This window comes from Zootoca vivipara, chromosome 1 (assembly GCF_965207765.1).
Source record: "Zootoca vivipara chromosome 1, rZooViv2.hap1.1, whole genome shotgun sequence".
Classification (NCBI taxonomy): Eukaryota; Metazoa; Chordata; class Lepidosauria; order Squamata; family Lacertidae; genus Zootoca; species Zootoca vivipara.
Window position 1 is genome coordinate 116579451 of NC_142582.1, and position 18158 is coordinate 116597608.

At 45.7% G+C, this 18158-nt stretch overlaps 1 protein-coding gene across 9 annotated transcripts in view; it reads left to right on the forward strand.

Moving 5' to 3' along the window:
- VRK1 (VRK serine/threonine kinase 1) overlaps positions 1-1602 on the forward strand; it is a 39800-nt gene extending 38198 nt beyond the window's left edge. For all 9 annotated transcript variants that reach the window (XM_088673135.1, XM_035106459.3, XM_088673130.1 and 6 more), the window contains one exon: positions 1241-1602. In XM_088673135.1, coding sequence (XP_088529261.1) covers positions 1241-1326 — 86 coding nt within the window. In that variant the 3' untranslated portion in view covers positions 1327-1602. The remainder of the gene's footprint in view (positions 1-1240) is intronic.
- The last annotated feature ends 16556 nt before the right edge of the window (positions 1603-18158 follow it).

The following is an 18158-nucleotide window of genomic DNA, read 5'->3' on the forward strand; positions in this document are numbered from 1 at the left end:
CCAATGCAAGAATCACCTACGCTCCTTCTTTACCTGCTAAGGCACCACTGTCCAAACAGCCCTTGCTTTACCCAAAAATGTATTTCCCGCACTGGAGCATCAGTTTCTCACAGAGGGACTTACACGCTTGCAAATATATATTGAGGATTCATTGTCATTAGCCAAACACCTCTTTTCTCCCTGCCCTACATGCAACTCAGATTTCTAAACAGTTGTGGGGTATTTTTATTGGTCTCTGAAGACATAAGACGAGCAGCTGGGAGGGAAGGGGTGCTGCAACAACAGCAAATAAAGAACTTTTTGTGTGTGAACACCTATGTATACAGCTGCAGGTCCCTGGCTGTGGATCTGCTGTGAGACCATTCTACATGAAATTACATTGTTATTACCAATATTACAGTACAGGAGCATACATGGAAAGTATTCATTTTAGAGGTTGGGGTTCATGCAAAGATAGGGGGCTAACCTGAGGCACCTCCCTCCTCACTTGAAGCTGGAATGTATTTCATAGAATCATAGAGTTGGAAGAGACCACAAGGGCCATCCAGTCCAACCCCCTGCCAAGCAGGAAACACCATCAAAGCATTCTTGACATATGCCTGTCAAGCCTCTGCTGAAAGACCTCCAAAGAAGGAGACTCCACCACACTCATAGAATCATAGAGTTGGAAGAGACTCTATGCGTTCTTTCCCACCTTTTTATCCTTCCCCTCCCTAACCCCCAGGCCTCGGCAGCTCATGTGGATGCTTGGGGAAATGCTCTTGGTGTCAGGACTGTAACAAGTGAATGCTCCCCAAGCATCCCTGCTAACCACTGGACTCAGGAATAGAGGAAAGGACCCATTGTGTGCCTAAGAGCTGCCTCGCATAGTCCTCTCCTTTGGCAATGTAGACACACAGGGATCACTCTCCAGGAATCTTAACAGGGGCCAGATGAAATCGCGTAGAGGACTAGGTACTGCCCATAGGCTGCCATTTCAAACTAGATAGTTTGTATAGCTTGAAATACTATAAACTGCTTCTACAACTTTTACTGCTATAAATTAATTTTGTGGGGTTCAAGAGTGTCCTAAAGCTGATGTGAGCAGGTTGGGTTCCCTTTCCTTTCCCCCTTTTTAAATGTCTGGTCTAAATCAGTGGCAAATTCACGTGGATTTTCCTTTGTTAATATAAAACGTTCTGATTATATCCTGACCACCTTAACATAGTGAATATTTCTAATCTCTAAATTGTTTTTGTAGAGGCAGGAGCCACGAAACCCAAGGCACTGAAGACCCCTCCCAAAGCCAAGAAAACCTTGACCCCCAGGAAGAGGACCCAGAAATAGGAAAGTCTAAATGATGAGTGCTTGCTGCTTTTTACTAGTTACTATTCTTTTCCCAGTAATCATGGGCTTTCCCCTTTTTCTGTATGTGTTTAGCCTATAGACAGTCATAATGCGGCACTGCATTATGTAGCTGAAACTGGAAAGGGGGTATTTTAAGCTTTTATGTACAGTTTATTACTAGTACAGAAATTTTCAAAAAATCTTGAATGGCTGTTTTTGCACTTGCTCGTTTAACTGTTTAGTTTATGTCAAACTTGAATAAAAATAAAGTCACAATTCTGGTCTCTGTTTAAATGAAACCTGAGGCTGAAGTAGAAGCGTGTTTGGGTGCAAGTTGCGTTGGGATCCAGGTGCTGTACATGCAAGATAAATGTGCTTCCGACTGGGGTGCGATTGCAGTTGCTAGCTCAAGAAAAGACTGGCAATATACATTTATTTAGGGTAACTTATGTGCCCCTGGAAGATTACTCAGGTGGGAATGCAGCACACAGTCTCAGAAAGGTTCCCTGCCCCGATGTACATACTTACATGGCTGGAGCTATACTAGCAGCAGCTTTGACAAATCTTTGCCGACAGAGTTTACAGTTTAAGCCACAGAAGAGGTTCGTGGGGTGGCGAGCAGACCAAGGCCAGAACGAACAGGAAGGATATGCAGTCATTTCAGTCCCAGGCACTATAGTTTGGTCCAGTTTGGTATTTGTTCATCCTAAGGTCGAGGTCCAGGAACAGAGCTGAAAGAATTAATGGAGCTTGTTTGCACGAAAGTGTCTCTGAGAAGCAGTTCCAGGCCGAAGGGGCAGCAAGAGAATAAGTGAGGACTGACATTTGGGAGCAGGGCTTGGAGTGACTTGAGGATGGCAGAACTGACCAAGGGAAGGTTCCAAAAATGGATGTCCTCAGATCCAAGAGTGGAGAGAAGGAGAGAGATAAGGCAATTGTTACTATTTTTAGAAAGCAAGAAGTTGGTTCGCTCAATGAAAACCTGCAACATTAGGGAGAGGCTTTCCTTCGGAACTGCTTTAAAGAACCAGGGAGAAGATAGGAAGTGCATTGCTATGACGACATGGTTAAAAAGTATTGCCCTATCCTGTTGTCTGTAGGGTGGGAGCACAGAAGGAGGGTGGCAGCACTTGGGGGGGGGGCGTCCTGATTTGAATGTAAAGTCCCTTACACAAAGGAAGCAAGCTTCCTTATAGACTGCATTTACTGCTCTTGATGACTCCAGTTGTGTGTAAATATTAGAAAACAGCAGGGTCCTGCATTCCAAGAATCACTTGAGCACTGCCACGAAGACAAGAGTCCTTACCGGTATTGTAGTCATACTCCCGAGCTCTCCTGCTGTTTCTAATCTGTGCGCACAGCCGTGAAAAAACCGGACTGACATTTACAGGCACAGCAGGGAGACACTTGAGTCGGGAATGTTAAAGACTCCACTACCTACGTGGGGTTCCCCCCTCCCCCATCTTCTCTCTCCCCACCTCCCCACCCCTTTCAAAGTAGCCACCATACATGATAAATCTTCACAGGAGAACCAGTACTGTATGTACTTCAGCTGATGGTGTAATGAGGGTATTGATAATGAAGCGTACAACACCTCTTGGTGCCAAAACATTCAGTAGGCAGATCCTTGTGTACTTTGGTCCCCTCCCTCTCTAATCTAAAATATCTGGAGGGGAGACTTTGATTTAATTATAGGCGTAAGGAGTTGGGTTCTGTCCTTTCCCTCCCTCTCTCTTAAAAACACACACACACCCCAAATACTCTGCTGGTTTGATGGTTTCATTTTCTCTCTGCTCCCGTTCCCCCAGTAATAATTCTTAAATGAGTGTGTGTATATATAATCTCTTAAGACTCTGACAGCCCAGAATTGAATAGCTTTGGCAGCGCACCCCTGCCGATATGCTAACATGGTTTGCCCCAAGAAGCTACCAGATTTGGGATGCCATAACACCACTAATATAAGGGGGGCATTTTTGGTGGTGGTGGTGGGGAGGGGGTTTCACATTGTCTGCTTGACTTCTCAGTTAAGAATTCCGCTTCCCTTTGGGAATAAGACTAGACAGACTGTCATTTGCTATTACTAATTCTGCTTAGCATTATCACTGGAGCTCTTTTTCTTTCTTTCTCTCTCTCTTTTGTAATTAGCTGTCTTAGTTGGCTCTTAAATTTTAATAGCCAATTGAAACTACGTTTTAGCCAAGTTCCATATCTAAATTGTATTCAGTCCATTAAGAAAGTTGGTTAAAAGGCTATTAAAGCAAAAAGCCAATATATGGCAGCCAGTGCTTGTGTTTGCAGCTCTCGCAATGCCAGATTTCAGTAGAAATTTTGGAAGGGGTGCCTTCCACATTGCTCTGAGTGGGAAACACATAGAGGCTAAATTCTCACCACATGTCTAAAGCACTATTATACCACTTTAAGCAGTCGTGGTTTCCCCCAAAGAACCCTGGGAACGATGGTTGGCTGGGGGTCCTGAGAGCTTTTAGTAGATCACAGAGCTACAGTTCCCTGGGAGGAGGGATTGATCATTAAACCACTCTGGGAACTGTAGCTCTGTGTGGGGAACAGCGTTCCCTACCAAATCTCTGCATCCTTAGCCATAGCTGCCAAGTTTTCCCTTTTCTCGCAAGGAAGCCTATTCAGCATAAGGGAAAATCCCTTAAAAAAAGGGATAACTTGGCAGCTAAGGCTTAGCAAACTATGGTCCCCAGAATTATTTGCAGGAAAGCCATGATTGTTAAAGAGGTATAATAGTCCTTTAAATATACGGTGCAGATGTGGCCAGAGAGTCCACAGGCTTTGTTTGTAATCCCATGCATATGTACCTGGGAGTAAGTCCCAATAAACACAGTGGAACCTGCTTGTAAGTATAAGCATGCAAAGGATTGCACTGTTAGCTTTGGAAACCAAAGATGTTCAGAGATGGAAGGAGGGAGGGAGGGAGGGAGGGGCAGCAGCTGAGAGGTGGAGGTGTCAAGGCTCAACTAGCTAATTCTCCACTTGGAGTCTTGTTTTGATTTTTTTTAACTTATTTTTTAATCAGAGGAATGATGGTTTCCCCTCTGTTTCATCTAGTTGATCAAAATGGTTAGCACACACATCCGAAGCCCCTTCTGGTGGGGCGGTAAATCTTGCAGAGATTACTTTGCAAAACACCCTGCCAGGAAGTCAAAGAGGAAGCTTATACCAGCTTGCAGTCAGCGGATGCAACTTCCTTAATTAAAGACCTCTGTCCCAACTGAGGCAACTCTAGACAATGGGCGCATCCAGCCAGTTCAGCGGTGCATGGATATGCATCATAATGCAGCGTCTCTTTCAGCTGTGCCCAGAAGCCCTTCTGCACATGGCTGTTGCTTTGGCGGATCAGGGCATTTGGGTTTTGTTCTGGAGGCCGTTCCTTTGCAACAGGGTTGGGGAACCCGAGGCCCTGCAGATGTTGTGCTGCTACTGCCATTATGTGTGACTGATGGCCCTGCTGGTTGCGATCGATGGGAGCAGGAGTCCAACAACATCTGGAGGGCCACAGTTCACGCACTCCTGCTTCACAGCCTTTTCTCTCCTGCTTCATCCACTGCTAATGACATGGGAGAAGTGGCTTGGAAATTAGTGCAATCTTAATCAATAGGATTTATGCCCCAGTAAATATGTAAATACGCGGGTGGCGCTGTGGGTTAAACCACTGAGCCTAGGGCTTGCTGATCAGAAGGTCGGCGGTTCGAATCCCCATGACGGGGTGAGCTCCCGTTGCTTGGTCCCTGCTCCTGCCAACCTAGCAGTTCGAAAGCACATCGAAGTGCAAGTAGATAAATAGGGACCGCTCCGGCGGGAAGGTAAACGGCATTTCCGTGCGCTGCTCTGGTTCGCCAGAAGCGGCTTTGTCATGCTGGCCACATGACCTGGAAGCTGTACGCCGGCTCCCTCGGCCAGTAAAGCGAGATGAGCGCCGCAACCCCAGAGTTATCCGCGACTTGACCTAATGGTCAGGGGTCCCTCTACCTTTTTAAATATGTTTATGGTCATGATCCTAGGACTGGCCCATTTCAAATGACCTGTGCAAGAGAGGGGGGGGAGGAGGAAAGGGGTCCCCGTCTTCGTCTGCTATTTTATTTGCCCCTTCCTTGCCTTTTTTGTTTTCATGAAAAAAGAAATACTCTGCCCCTAGCTCATGAAAACAAGAGCCTACTTTATCAGGCAAATCGCCCGTCTAATCATCCATTTGTTCTCACAGGGGGTGAAGTCAAACAGCTGCATTAGCCTGGGCAGTGTGTATGGAGGTCCTGGGCTGCCCAGATGACAAGAACAAGACTCTTGGTCTCTCTAATGTGGTCCAAAGGAAAGCAGAGCTTGGCTGCAGGTGTTGCTTGAAGGAGGCATACAAGTCACAGTCCAACTGTCTTAAGGACTCCGCTCTGGATTTGTGTAGGGTTTACTCCTTAGCCTTTTCTTCCGGAGGTAGCCTGCAAGGCAGTGGAGGTTTAGGATCAGAGTTTTTCTTCTCCTAGATGGGCTGATGAGGGGCTCCATGTGCCCCCCACATCCCTCTATAGCATGTGCAGAGACACTGACGTCTTGTGTCCCGTTCGCCCAATCCTCTGGAGCCTTTCTTCATATGCAGAGGAAGTCCCTAACACACAAAGGGTTTGAGACTCATCAGCTACCTTCACCTGGTTTAGCTGGCCAGTCGAAGCTGATCCTAGGGTGTGGATGCTGTCGCATGCTGACAGCTTTTAGGAGCCACAGGTGAGATCTGAGGGCAGGGTGCGGACCAAAGGTGGATAAACTACCCCAGAAGGAGCATGATGTGTCCCCCACCAGAGGTACTCTTCCCCCCCTAATGTCCCATACACCCCAAAATATACAGGTGGCATTTTCACCAAATTGCTCAATGAAAGGAAGCCAGAATCTACTAGAATCTTATTCTGGCCAGTTTGAATGCAAACTCATTGGGGGAATTGACAGAGCACAGGTCTGATTTGTGGGTCACATCTTGAAATTATTATATATTTTTTATTAAAATCTTTTGACTAAACATTCTAGGCTGTCAGTATTTGGGGTTTTGCTTCCCTGTTGACTTAGGATGCCTTATTTTCATCTCACGTAGCCCTACACAGTGTTTGGCTGCATGCCCGCTTTCCCTTGTATGGACGGATCGCTTTGGGTTAACACTGCCTGAATATTGAAATGCTGGAAATCTCTTCCTAACCCTATGCGTGACCAGGCTTCGTCACGTGTTCCTACCACTCTGAGATTCCACCTGCAAAAAACGAGCATTTGTAAGTAGCGTGTGGAAGTCAATTACTGAAATGAAACTATTGCGGGCTAAAAGGGGACTGGCAAATGACAAAAGCTGCAATTAGCTACATTTCCATAGCACTGCCTGCTCGCTGCTGTTGGGAGGCTGGAGTGTCATTTGAAGCAGTCAGTCTTCTGGCCTGATGTTCATGCCTTGCTTTGATACTCCTCGTGTCACCGATTGCAAAGTGCCCGGAATCACTTGGGAATGCCTGTTCCAGATAGCTTTAAACTCTGCAATCAAGCTTTAAACTCTGCAATTGGCTTGAAGTGTGATGTACTGAGAGAGAGGGAGTTGGGGGGAGAGAGAGAGAGAGAAAGAGAAAATCCCTGGGTTGCCAATAGATGCATTTGAAGACTCCAGGGTCCTCTCGTTTGAATTAAAGCATCAGCTGGGGTGTGGGTTTTGCATATGAGATGCGCGCAGAGCCTGCAGAAGTTGGGAGGCCCCCCCCAAGCCAAGGAGTTGCAACCATCTTGGTAGTAGCTCTTGCACAGCAAAGTGGAGATGAGCGACTTACACCTTGGTGGTTAACAAGGCGGGCCTGGAGGATAGGGACTCCTGAGCTTTTAAAACCTTTGTTGAATGTCCGAAATAGGAATCTAGGTCATCTCAAGACATTGGCCACTGTTGTGTATAGAGAAGCCAACCAAGCTGGCAGCTGAATCTTACTTCGACACTAGTGAGGACCCAGCATCCAATATGGTGATACTTGAAGGCAGCAGATTAGCTTGGGGAGCGCAGTGGAGGCCACTTGGCCAATGCTGCTCTGTCTTGTACCATCTCACTGCTGCGTCCAACACCAAGCACCTGCCTCAGTCTGCCTAATGGTTCACTCTCCTTCGGTTGCTCCTCAATAATGGTAGAGGCAACCCTGGAAAGAACTGCCTGCTCCTCTTTATTCTTTATTCAATTTGCATGCTGCCCTTCATCCGTAGATCTCAGAGCAATCTGTAACATAAAAATACAAGATAAAAAATACAACAACAACAACAACAACAACAACAACAACAACAACAACAACAACAACAACATATTTATATCCCGCCCTTCCCAGTCAAGATCGGGCTCAGGGCGGCTAACAACAAGAATATCAAAGCAAGCATAAAAGAAACAATTCAATTAAAATGGAGATTAAATACAATGTTAAAATTCAATTTTAAAATTAGGAATCTACAGGTGCAACCTCATTTAAAAATCTGTAGGATAAAGCCTATGGGGAGGGTAACACCGGGGTCAGACTGAGTCAGTCCAAAGGCCAAGTGGAACAGCTTCATCTTGCAGGCCCTACGAAAAGATGACAACTCCTGCTGGGCCCTAGTCTCCTGAGAGAGAGCGTTCCACCAGGTCGGGGCTAGTACTGAGAAGGCCCTGGTCCTGGTCGAGGCCAGTCTAACCACCTTGTGACTCGGGATCTCCAGTATGTTATTATTTGTGGACCTTAATGTCCTCTGCGGGGCATACCAGGAGAGGCGGTCCCATAGGCCAGGAACAACAACAAACCAATAATTCCCCTCCCACAACACATTTGAAAGGACATCAGATGTCAGTCACGTAGAGCAAGCCTGGATAGGGAGGTGTGTTGTCTTCTCCTTCAATCATTTAATTTGTTGTTGTTGTTTAGTTGTTATTATATCCTACCTTTCCTCCAAGGAGCTCCAGGTGGCTTGCACTCCCCAGTGTTATCCTTGCAACCACCTTGTGAGGTAGGTTAGGCTGAGAGGCAGTGATTGGGGATTTGCTGTGATCTAAACCACTGAGCCTCTAGGGTTTGCTGATCAGAAGGTCAGCTGTTCGAATCTCCACGACGGATTGAGCTCCCGTTGTTCTGTCCCAGCTCCTGCCAACCAAGCAGATGGAAAGCACACCAGTGCAAGTAGATAAATAGGTACCGCTCCTGCGGGAAGGTAACCGCCGTTTCCGTTCTCTCTGGCTTCTGTCACGGTGTCCTGTTGTGCCAGAAGCGGTTTAGTCATGCTGGCCACATGACCAGGACAAACGCCGGCTCCCTCGGCCTGAAAAGCTAGATGAGCGCCGCAACTCCATAGTCGCCTTTGACTGGACTTAACCGTCCAGGGGTCCTTTACCTTTTACCTTGTACCTAGTCCAGCAGTCTGTAACCACTACACTACACCCAACTGGCTCTTCATTTGGCAGCTTTTCGAAGTATTATTATGGCTGCGAGGAATTCATTTGTCTGGGCAAAAAGAGAGAACAAACACCGGCAAGTTCTTCAATATATTACAAAAATATATATAAAAAGGCATAACCAATAATATTATTGAGCATAATAGCATATAAAAGCACAACATTTTTCAGCTGTTTATCTAAGTTAGGTTTCAAATGGAAGGTGCTTTGTTTTCAATGCTAATAAAATAGCTGTACTCTACTTTCTCTCTCTCTCTCTCTCTCTCTCTCTCTCTCTCCTTTCTTTCGAGAGGAAACAAAAATAAATATTGTGCTACATTTCTTCAAATTGCGGGGGGGAAATTAGATTGCTGGCAAATAGCTTCCCACAGATGTAGCAGCATTGTGAGGGAAGGGAACGGCAATATCCAGCATTTCTAGATCTATCAACGTTAAACGTAACCTCTGGAAGTGTACATTCCGTGCTGGTGGGCAGGAGGTAATCAAGCCGAATAATTGCTATGCATGCTAAAGTGTTCCATCTTTACCTTCCCATTGCTTTCTGCTGCAGAGGATAATAAAGTTGACCTTGTTGTCATTGGCCTGTGTTTTATTATTGTGATTTTTTCCTTAATCTTAAATATTGTTTCACATGGAAAACATTCCACCGTTGGTTGCGGAAGCAAGCATTGTTGTATGTTGTGCAAAACTGCTCTGCCTACACGGCTCGAGAAAGACAGGGCTCTCAATGGCTATTTCGTACTCAGTGCCTTCAGAGACTCCAGCTAGTAGTAGTAGTAGTAGTAATAATAATAATAATAATAATAATTTGTTATTTGTACACCCATCTGACCGGGTTGCCCCAGCCACACTGGGCGGCTTCCAACATATATAAAAACAGAATAAAACATTTTTAAAAGCTTCCCCATACAGGGCTGCTTTCAGGTGTCTAGTTATATAGTTACTCATCTCCTTGACATGGGATGGGAGAGCGTTCCACAGAGTGGGCGCCACTACTGAGAAGGCCTTCTGCCTGCTTCCCTGTAGCTTCCCTTCTTGCAGAGCGCCAGAAGGCCCTCAGAGATTAACTTCAAACTGAATGATGGGGATAGAGATGCTCCTTCAGGTATACCCGGCCGAGGCTGTTCAGGGCTTTAAAGGTCAGCACCAAAACTTTGAATTGTGCTCAGAAACGTACTGGGAGCCAGTGTAGGTCCTTCAAGACCGATGTTATGTGGTCTCGGCAGGCACCCCCAGTCAGCAGTCTGGCTGCCGCATTCTGGATTAGTTGTAGTTTCCAAGTGACCTTCAAAGGTAGCCCCACGTAGAGCGCATTGTAGTGGTCCAAGCGGGAGATAACCAGGGCACCCCAGCTGGTGCAGGGATGGGGAACCTGTCATTCTGCAGATGGTGTTGGACTGCAACTCCCACAATGGTTGCTGACCACTAGGCATGCTGGCTGCAGCTAATGAGAGGTGGAGCCAGAAGGTTGGCATGGGATGTGGACGCAAGAAGAGCCCCACTGGATCAGTCTGAGATCCATGTAGTTTAGCATCCTAGTAGCCAATCAGATGCATCCAATAAATTCACAAGGAGGACTTGAAAGCCAAAGCCCTCTCCTTCTATTGCTCCCCAGCGAATGGCACTCAGTGGCATGTTGCCTCTGACCATTAATGTTCTGCAAAGCCACTTGGACTACAAGTAGATTTCAAGCCCTTAGCACCATCATAATCTCTTGTGTCGGAGAACTCCCACCAGCTAATCATGCAATAGGTATGGGCAGGGCTCCCCCCCCCAAGCCAGAACTAGCTGGAACTCAGTTCTGGCACCTCTCAATTGGGTGCCATTGCCATTATAAGAGAACATGGGAGGCATTCATGGTGAGTTCCGGCACCTCTTTTTTCTAGAAAAACAGCACCGGTCTCAAAAACAGCAAGTTCAGAAGAGGGGGAGAGGCTGATTTTAAAATTTAGCCAAACACAGATTTATAAATACCGGTATGTATATTTATGAGGTTTTAGATACTGCCCTTCATCAAGAGATATCAGGGTAGTTCACAAGATGAAAATCACAGGATAAAATCACAAATACGTAGTCAAATCAGAAGCAACGAAACAATAACCCTCTTTCCCACAAACACACTTAAAAGGCTGTGGAATTTTCATCAGAATATTGAAAGGCTGTAGAATATTCAACAGCCCAAGGCCTGGTTGAAGGGGAACATTTTTGCCTGGTGTCTAAAGATATACAGTGGTCCCTCAACTTACGAATTACTCGACATCCGATGTTTTCGACTTATGAACGGGACAAATGGCTGCACGCTTACGAATTTTTCTACATCTGAACGGAAACTGTTGGCGCTTTTTAATGTGGTTTCCTCGACTTACGAATTTTTTAATGCGGTTTCCTCGACTTGCGAATTTTCCCGAATATTTTTTCCCCTATGGGAATCCGCTTTTCGACTTACGAAATTTTCGACCTATGGATGTGCATTTGGAACGGATTAAGTTCGTAAGTCGAGGGTCCACTTTATAATGAAGGCGCCAGGCGGACCTCCCTGGGAAGAGCATTCCAGAAGCAGGGAGCCACTACAGAGAAGGCCCGTTCTTATGTTGCCACCCTCTGGACCTCATGTGGAGAAGGCACATGAAGAAGGGCCTCAGATGATGGACGCAGAGTCAGAGTCAGTTTATATAGGGAGAGACAGTCCTTGAGGTATTGTGTCTCCTGAGAGTTGTGTCCTTCTTTTGAGAGAAATAAATATTGTGCCTTACAGGAGAGTTTTGACCAATTTAAAATGGCGGTGCACCTGGTTCATGGCAAATTGCTTATCAGGACATTCCCATCAATACATCATCTGATTTCGCTGCCATTATCCTGGAGCCAATATTGATTTCGTTTTGACAATTGCTTAGGGCTGCCTGGAATGTATTTAATTTGCCATGACCCAGCACAGCCCTCAGTCTCCTTGGTGTTCCCCTTCTCACTCTCTGGATTTGACCAGGGCGTTTCGGTGGCCTCGACTTCCATTTTCTGTTACTTCTAAGGCATCCAGATGGGGCAACGAAATGGAGTGAGGGGCTGGCCTTCCATCTGTTGATGGGAAACTAAATACAGGGTTTTATTGTTCGGTAAGTAAGAACAGATACAGCCTCTACATCAAGGCCAAGCTATATGCTATTAAAGCTACCCTTTGAAGTCTTCCATCGGGCTGACCAAGGACAGATGGCAAACTGGTATCACTTGATACTGGCTTAGGTCAAGTCGAAGTTCAAGATTAAAGGTAACAAGAGCCTCCATTCAGCTGCCAGACAAGCCATTCTATATATTGAATACCATCTAGTCACCTCTAATTCTGCAGGTTAAAAAACAAAGATATAAAGTAGGTCTCTTTTATTTCCTTCTTAGCTTGTCTAAATGGAACGGATAGCCTAGCAACTTTAGAGTTTTTATATCTGAATATGAATGAAACATTGTTCATTTTCAGGTGGTGGTAGATTCCCCCCCCCCCTTTATCCTGGACTACTTGCAAATAAAGACTTTGATATTAATTTTATGCTTCAACTATTTCAAGAAACAAATAAAGCTGTCTAAGACACACATTTTATTTATCCCTCTTTAAGATTTAAAGATATCTATTTAAACATATTTATCCCTCTTTAAGATTTCACCCCCAAAACGTCCAGCGAATTTGCTCTTAACACCATCTTTTGCATTGCCTTATAGTATAGCAAGTTTAAAAGAAGTTTTGGCAAAATTCAAAAGGAGACCTGTAGTACGAAATGGGCGAGGTCCGCCATGGGAAACAAATTCACGTTGTGCCTGTTTCGACAGTACAGTAATGCTTTTAGGGCAGGGATTATGGAAACTAATCCAACAACATCTTGAGGAATAGGTGCCAACTTCTGGGGGCCAAAGCACCTTGCCCCCCAAAATGTTTTCTTCTTTTAGGGGGCCAGGCTCCTTCAATGTTCAGAGGCATTTGGCTCCATGCCCTGGCTCCTCGCAATATTGCACATGCAACACCAGGAAATTGCGCAACATAGCACACATGATGTCAGGGCATCACATTCTCTCTCCCCCCCCCCCGTTTCTCTAGAAGTTGTTGCCTCTATCTGGAGGGCCACTGGTTCCCCACCCCTGTTTTTTTGGGGAAAGTAACTGAACAGTTTTATTCCATTTCTCTACTGTTGAATGAAAAGCAAATCTTCTGTCATACAAATCTTGGTGTGAGGCATTCATCCCTGCCCCCCTTAGCCATCCCTTTACAAAACAAAACATTTCTCAAGCATCAGAAAGGCAAACCTTATTCCTTCCAGAACTTGTTAAACAGATGATCCAAATATATGGCCTATTTTTAAAATTTCATCCAAGAACACAGATAGAGAAGAACTTTGAATGGAGCATAAAGTGGAACTGATCTCTTTACTTTCGAGGCAGTAGCTTCTTGTTGCTACTAAGGGTGTCTTCAAACTCTTTCTTTCATAGAAGCTGATACATCAACCAAAGTCTTGTTCAGACATTGTGATGTGGCTCAGCTGAACAGGCACAAATGCAAGCGAGAATGTCTGTATTCATAGAGGCTTTCATGTATTTTGAAACCCTGGAAAATCAGGATTCCAAACGACTCCATGTGCACTGGGATAGGAGTAAAGGAATCAGAAGATCTAACTGGCTGTTCTCACAGTGGCCAACCAGATGCCTACGAGAAGTCCACAAACAGGACCTGAATGCAACACAACTCTCCCCACTAGTGTCAGGCTTCAAGGAACCCGATCGCCTTACCTCACGACAGGCTGCTAGTAATGGAATGACAAGAAGCTCTTTTATTCAATATTCACAGAGAGAAATGTAGAAATGTCACCTCTCGGGTAATGGCGTTGTTCCGAGTAATCTCCTCCCCTGTTCCCTTCTCAGTCAGCAACAGCCCGCAAGCCCCTTACGGTGTCTGCTTAGGGACAATTGCCTCTGGGCTCTCTGCTCTCCTACTTTCATTGCTTGCCGTGAAGGGGGGGTCTGGAATGCTCCAAGCATGGGCGTAGGCAGGGGGGCAGGAGGGGGCAATTGCCCCCCCTAGAAGCAAAAGGCTGAGGGGCGCAGGCGTGGCAGCCCCAGGCTTCTGCTCCCGGTGTGAAGCTCCAGAGGCACGCGGGGAGCGTAAGTGGAGGAGCGCTAAGCAGGAGCAGGGAGCGTAAGCAGAGGAGGCAGCCACAGGCTCGCGTTCCCCGCGTGCCTCTGGAGCTTCGCGCCGGGAGCAGGAGCCTGGGGCTGCCTCCTTGGAAGACCGGGGAGGCGCGGAGGAGGCAGCCACCGGCTCGCGTTCTCTGCGCGCCTCTGGAGCTTCGCGCCGGGAGCCTGGGGCCGCCTCCTCGGAGGACCTGGGAGGCGGAGGAGGCAGCCACAAGCTCGTGCTCCCCGCGTGCCTCTGGAGCTTCGCGCCGGGAGCGGGAGCCTGGGGCCACCTCCTCGGAAGAGCTGGGCGGCGCAGGCAACGTAGCCCTGCCCACATTCACACTGTGGCCCCTCCCCTCCCGCCCCTTGCCCCCGCCCCTTGCCCCCCTCATTTTGATCCTGGGTACGCCCCTGCTCCCTAGTGATAATGTGTCAGCCAGCTGTTCCTGCTTGGCTTCTGCCATTATTTCCCAGCTTTGCCCCTCTTGTATCTCTGAGCTGTGATCCTCTGAAAACCACCGTTGTAAATCTATACTGCCCTCCTCTTCTCTGGAAGGTTCAGGAGAAGGGGGATGCAATCTACACCATTCACCCTCCGATGTCCAGTCCCTTACATTTAGTTATTCCCAGCAACTGATAGGTGGACTAGTAGCTATAGTTGCCTTATCCTCCCTGAATTTATCTTTTAAAGCCGTCCAAGTTGATGCCCATCACGGCATCCTGTAGCCATGGCTTCCATAGTTCAACTGTGAACAAATACTTCCTGAATTTTCCAACATTGGATGTCCCCAAGTTCTAGTATTACTGGTACGAGAGAGGGTGAAAAGCTTCTCCCTTTTCACTTTCTCCCCATAATGCATCATCTTCCACATCTCTATCATACCTTGCCTCACTTGCCTTTTTTCCCTTTCTTAAACGAAAATGCCCCAGGGACCAATTTCATCAGAATACCATTTAAAAATGACATGAGTGGGAATGTTTGCGTTGAAATATATGTTTTAGAAGTGTCACAAAAGACTCGTTTTCTTTATCTTAACTTTCAGCTTAATGGCCTTGCTCTCCAGCCCTCCCACCAAATACTTTCTCCGTATTCAATTACTCTTTGGGATAATACTTTTTTTATTTTTGAAAGATTGTGCGTTGCAGTTCAATTCCATGAAATTTCACTTAAGTGCCCCGAGATCCAAGGATATGCCTATTACTTAAACTGTAAGTAATGGTTCCATGCAAAAATTAGGAAACATATTGTGCTTTAGATAAATTGCATTCAAATTAGTTCTTATTACAAATGGGGTAGAAAATGGATTTTTAGCTCTGGCTGGCCAAAGAGCCAACATTTGTCTCTAGTTCATTTGTTTAAATATATTCAGGCCAGATTGAAATCCATATTGCTTGACATTAATTGAGTACTGAAGCATCAGTGTACTCAAGTTTCATAAACCACTGATGACTGAGTTTTTACAGGCTCGATTTAAAAATATACCATCCCTTTTATAGGAAAATGATGTTCTGTTTATAAAGTCATTTTCAGAGCCCACCATTAAATGCCATACATCTTAATAAAACGAATTTAAATTTGACATTTGTACTATTGCAATGACATCTTGTTTGCTAAGAATTTCCCCCCCTCCATTTGATAATGTATTTTTACAGAGCCTTCTGTGCAATATCCTAAGTAAACATGTTTCTCTTTTCTGGGAGGACTTGAACTCAAAGACAAGTTAACAGTAGCACACAGGCAAAAATCTTTCAGGTTTCAGGTACAGATCAGGGGAAATGTTTTCCCGTAGATATGGCATACAGGAACAAGGAAAGAATCCTTGTATCTAGTCAGAATATTGTTCCATCTAATTCAATACCATTTACATTGACTGGTAGCAGTTATCAGGGTTGCAGGTGCAGAATCTTACCCATCCCTAGATAGGGATGCCAGGAACTGAACCTGGAATAGTTGGCGTATTTTATTTTATATTTGTATAACACCCTTCATCCAAAGATCTCATTGCTTTTTTTAAAAAAACAAACAAACCACGAACAATTGTTTTCCTTCGCCTTTCTCCTCCGGTTGCATGCACAACATATGTTTAAAGCACATGACTTCCCCCAAAGAACCCTGGGAACTGGAGTTTGTTAAGGGTGCTGAGAACACTAGCTCTGCGAGGGGTAAACTACAGCTCCCAGGTTTCCTTGGGGGCAAAGCCATGTGCTCTAAATACCCTCTAAACAAATGGTGTGTATGCAGCATCCAAGGAACTACTTTTGAGACCCCTTCATGTTTTTGACAAAGTGGGTTCGGGCCTGTGAAAGCTTACACCATGCTTAGTTCAGTTTCGAACATGCTGGGAGTCTGTTTCTGCTTTTGCGGCAATGAATTCCTCTCCCTGGAATCATCACCCTGAAATGGCCCTCGTCCAGGGTCAGGCCGCAGTGTCCTAATGCCATGCAACCGATACTCAAGTGGCACGAAAAGCTCTTGTTCATTTGCTCGCAAGGGTGCAGCAGTTGACCCATTAGCATCAGGCGCAAGCTGGTCTTTGCATAAGGACATGCACGCACCACGGGGCAATTAGATTCCCTCTCTTTTAAGTGAGAGACCTTCCTAAGGAAATGGCCCTTTAAGCCTTTGTGCCACAATGTTTTATAAACATCAGGTTAATTGAGGACTGCTGTATATTTAATGGGGGTGGGGGCCCTCTGGGAGAAGACTGCAAGGGATCGTAGTTGTTTGGCGGTCCATTAGGCAGACGAACTGCAGTGCCGAAATGGTCCTGGCCGTCCCGGAGGGCCGAATCATTAATGGGACACTAAGCTCCAATTAAGGACATAGCCCCAAAGACCAAGGTGAAAAACATGGTCCTTAGTGACTCTCCCAGAGGACCTCCTTAAGCTCGCTGCTTGATTTCATCCGAAGCAATATCCTGGCAAACAACGGCATTATTTGCTCAGAGAAGCCAGGCTTTGTTGTCCAGAATTTCAGCAGAAGGAAACACAAAATAAGCGCCCCAAATGAAATCTGAATAGGCTTCTTAGAAGTGTAGATTGGTCCCTTGCAATCAAACGAAAAGCAAAGTCAGGTTTATGGGTTGCAAACCCAGGCCCATCTCCTCTGACCGTTTGCAGAATATGCATAGGTTTTGTAGGAAAGATCTTTGAGCACCAGACTGAATTCCATGGTGCCGACATCTGAGAAATAACGGATAGTTTAAAGGAGGAGCCTACCAAAAGGGGTGAAGACAGGAGTGCCTGGTGTGCTCTAGTCTATGGGGTCACGAAGAGTCGGACACAAGTAAACGACTAAACAACAACAAACCAAAAGGGGCAGAGCCCAACTACTAGAAATTGTACTTAGAATTGGCCTTGAGTTTTGAAATTTCACCATGCATGTCCACACAGGTTCAAGCCTACCTTGCTCACCTGAAGGGCTAAAAACTCTTTTAAAAAAAATAAAATAAAATAAAATGCTGCACCAGCCCAGATGATGAATTGTAGGCCTATAAGTTATTTGTTCAAGCTGTCAAACTGCAGAGACAATGACACATATTTTGGAAATTTGTTTGTTCACTATGCATTTGGATACCATTGAAGATATTGTAATCACATTTTGCATGATGATCCCTGAGATAAAGGAACAGGTTGTAATCTGTGCTTAGATACAACTGGATGCCTCTTCCACGGAGGAATCCCGAAGTGATTTACAATAATATCATGTATAAAAAATAGATAAATAAAAGTAGTTAAAATAGTTGTATCCACAACACACTCACACATTCATGCACACTCTAAAAAGTCTAAATCAACAGCACATGCGTGAAATCAGTTCAAGACTGATGCCAACTGGGATTAAGATTTTGGTGGGGTTGTTGAAGGTGGAACCTCTTTTGCAGGGCTGGAATTACAGCAGAGAAGGTGCTCGTCGGGCAGGCAATGGGAGGGAGTTCCACATGAATCTGATTAAAGAGAAAGGAACTGTCTAGGGATCCTCCAGTTGCTTCAGATCACCATTGGCTGATGCTGGGTCTGCCAATAAGGGCGTACGAGTTCGTGATGAAGGCAGTCAGTGGCTGCCATTGGCACTGTGCAGATACATGACTGCTGGTTGGCACCCCCATGGTTAATCCTCTATTTGTTTCACTTCTTCACTGGCTGCCACCTTAGGAGGCCGTAACTCCTAAATCACATTTACTCAGGAGAAGAGGGTGGAATTATTCCATTGACAAGCTTTTTATTCCTATTGACTTTC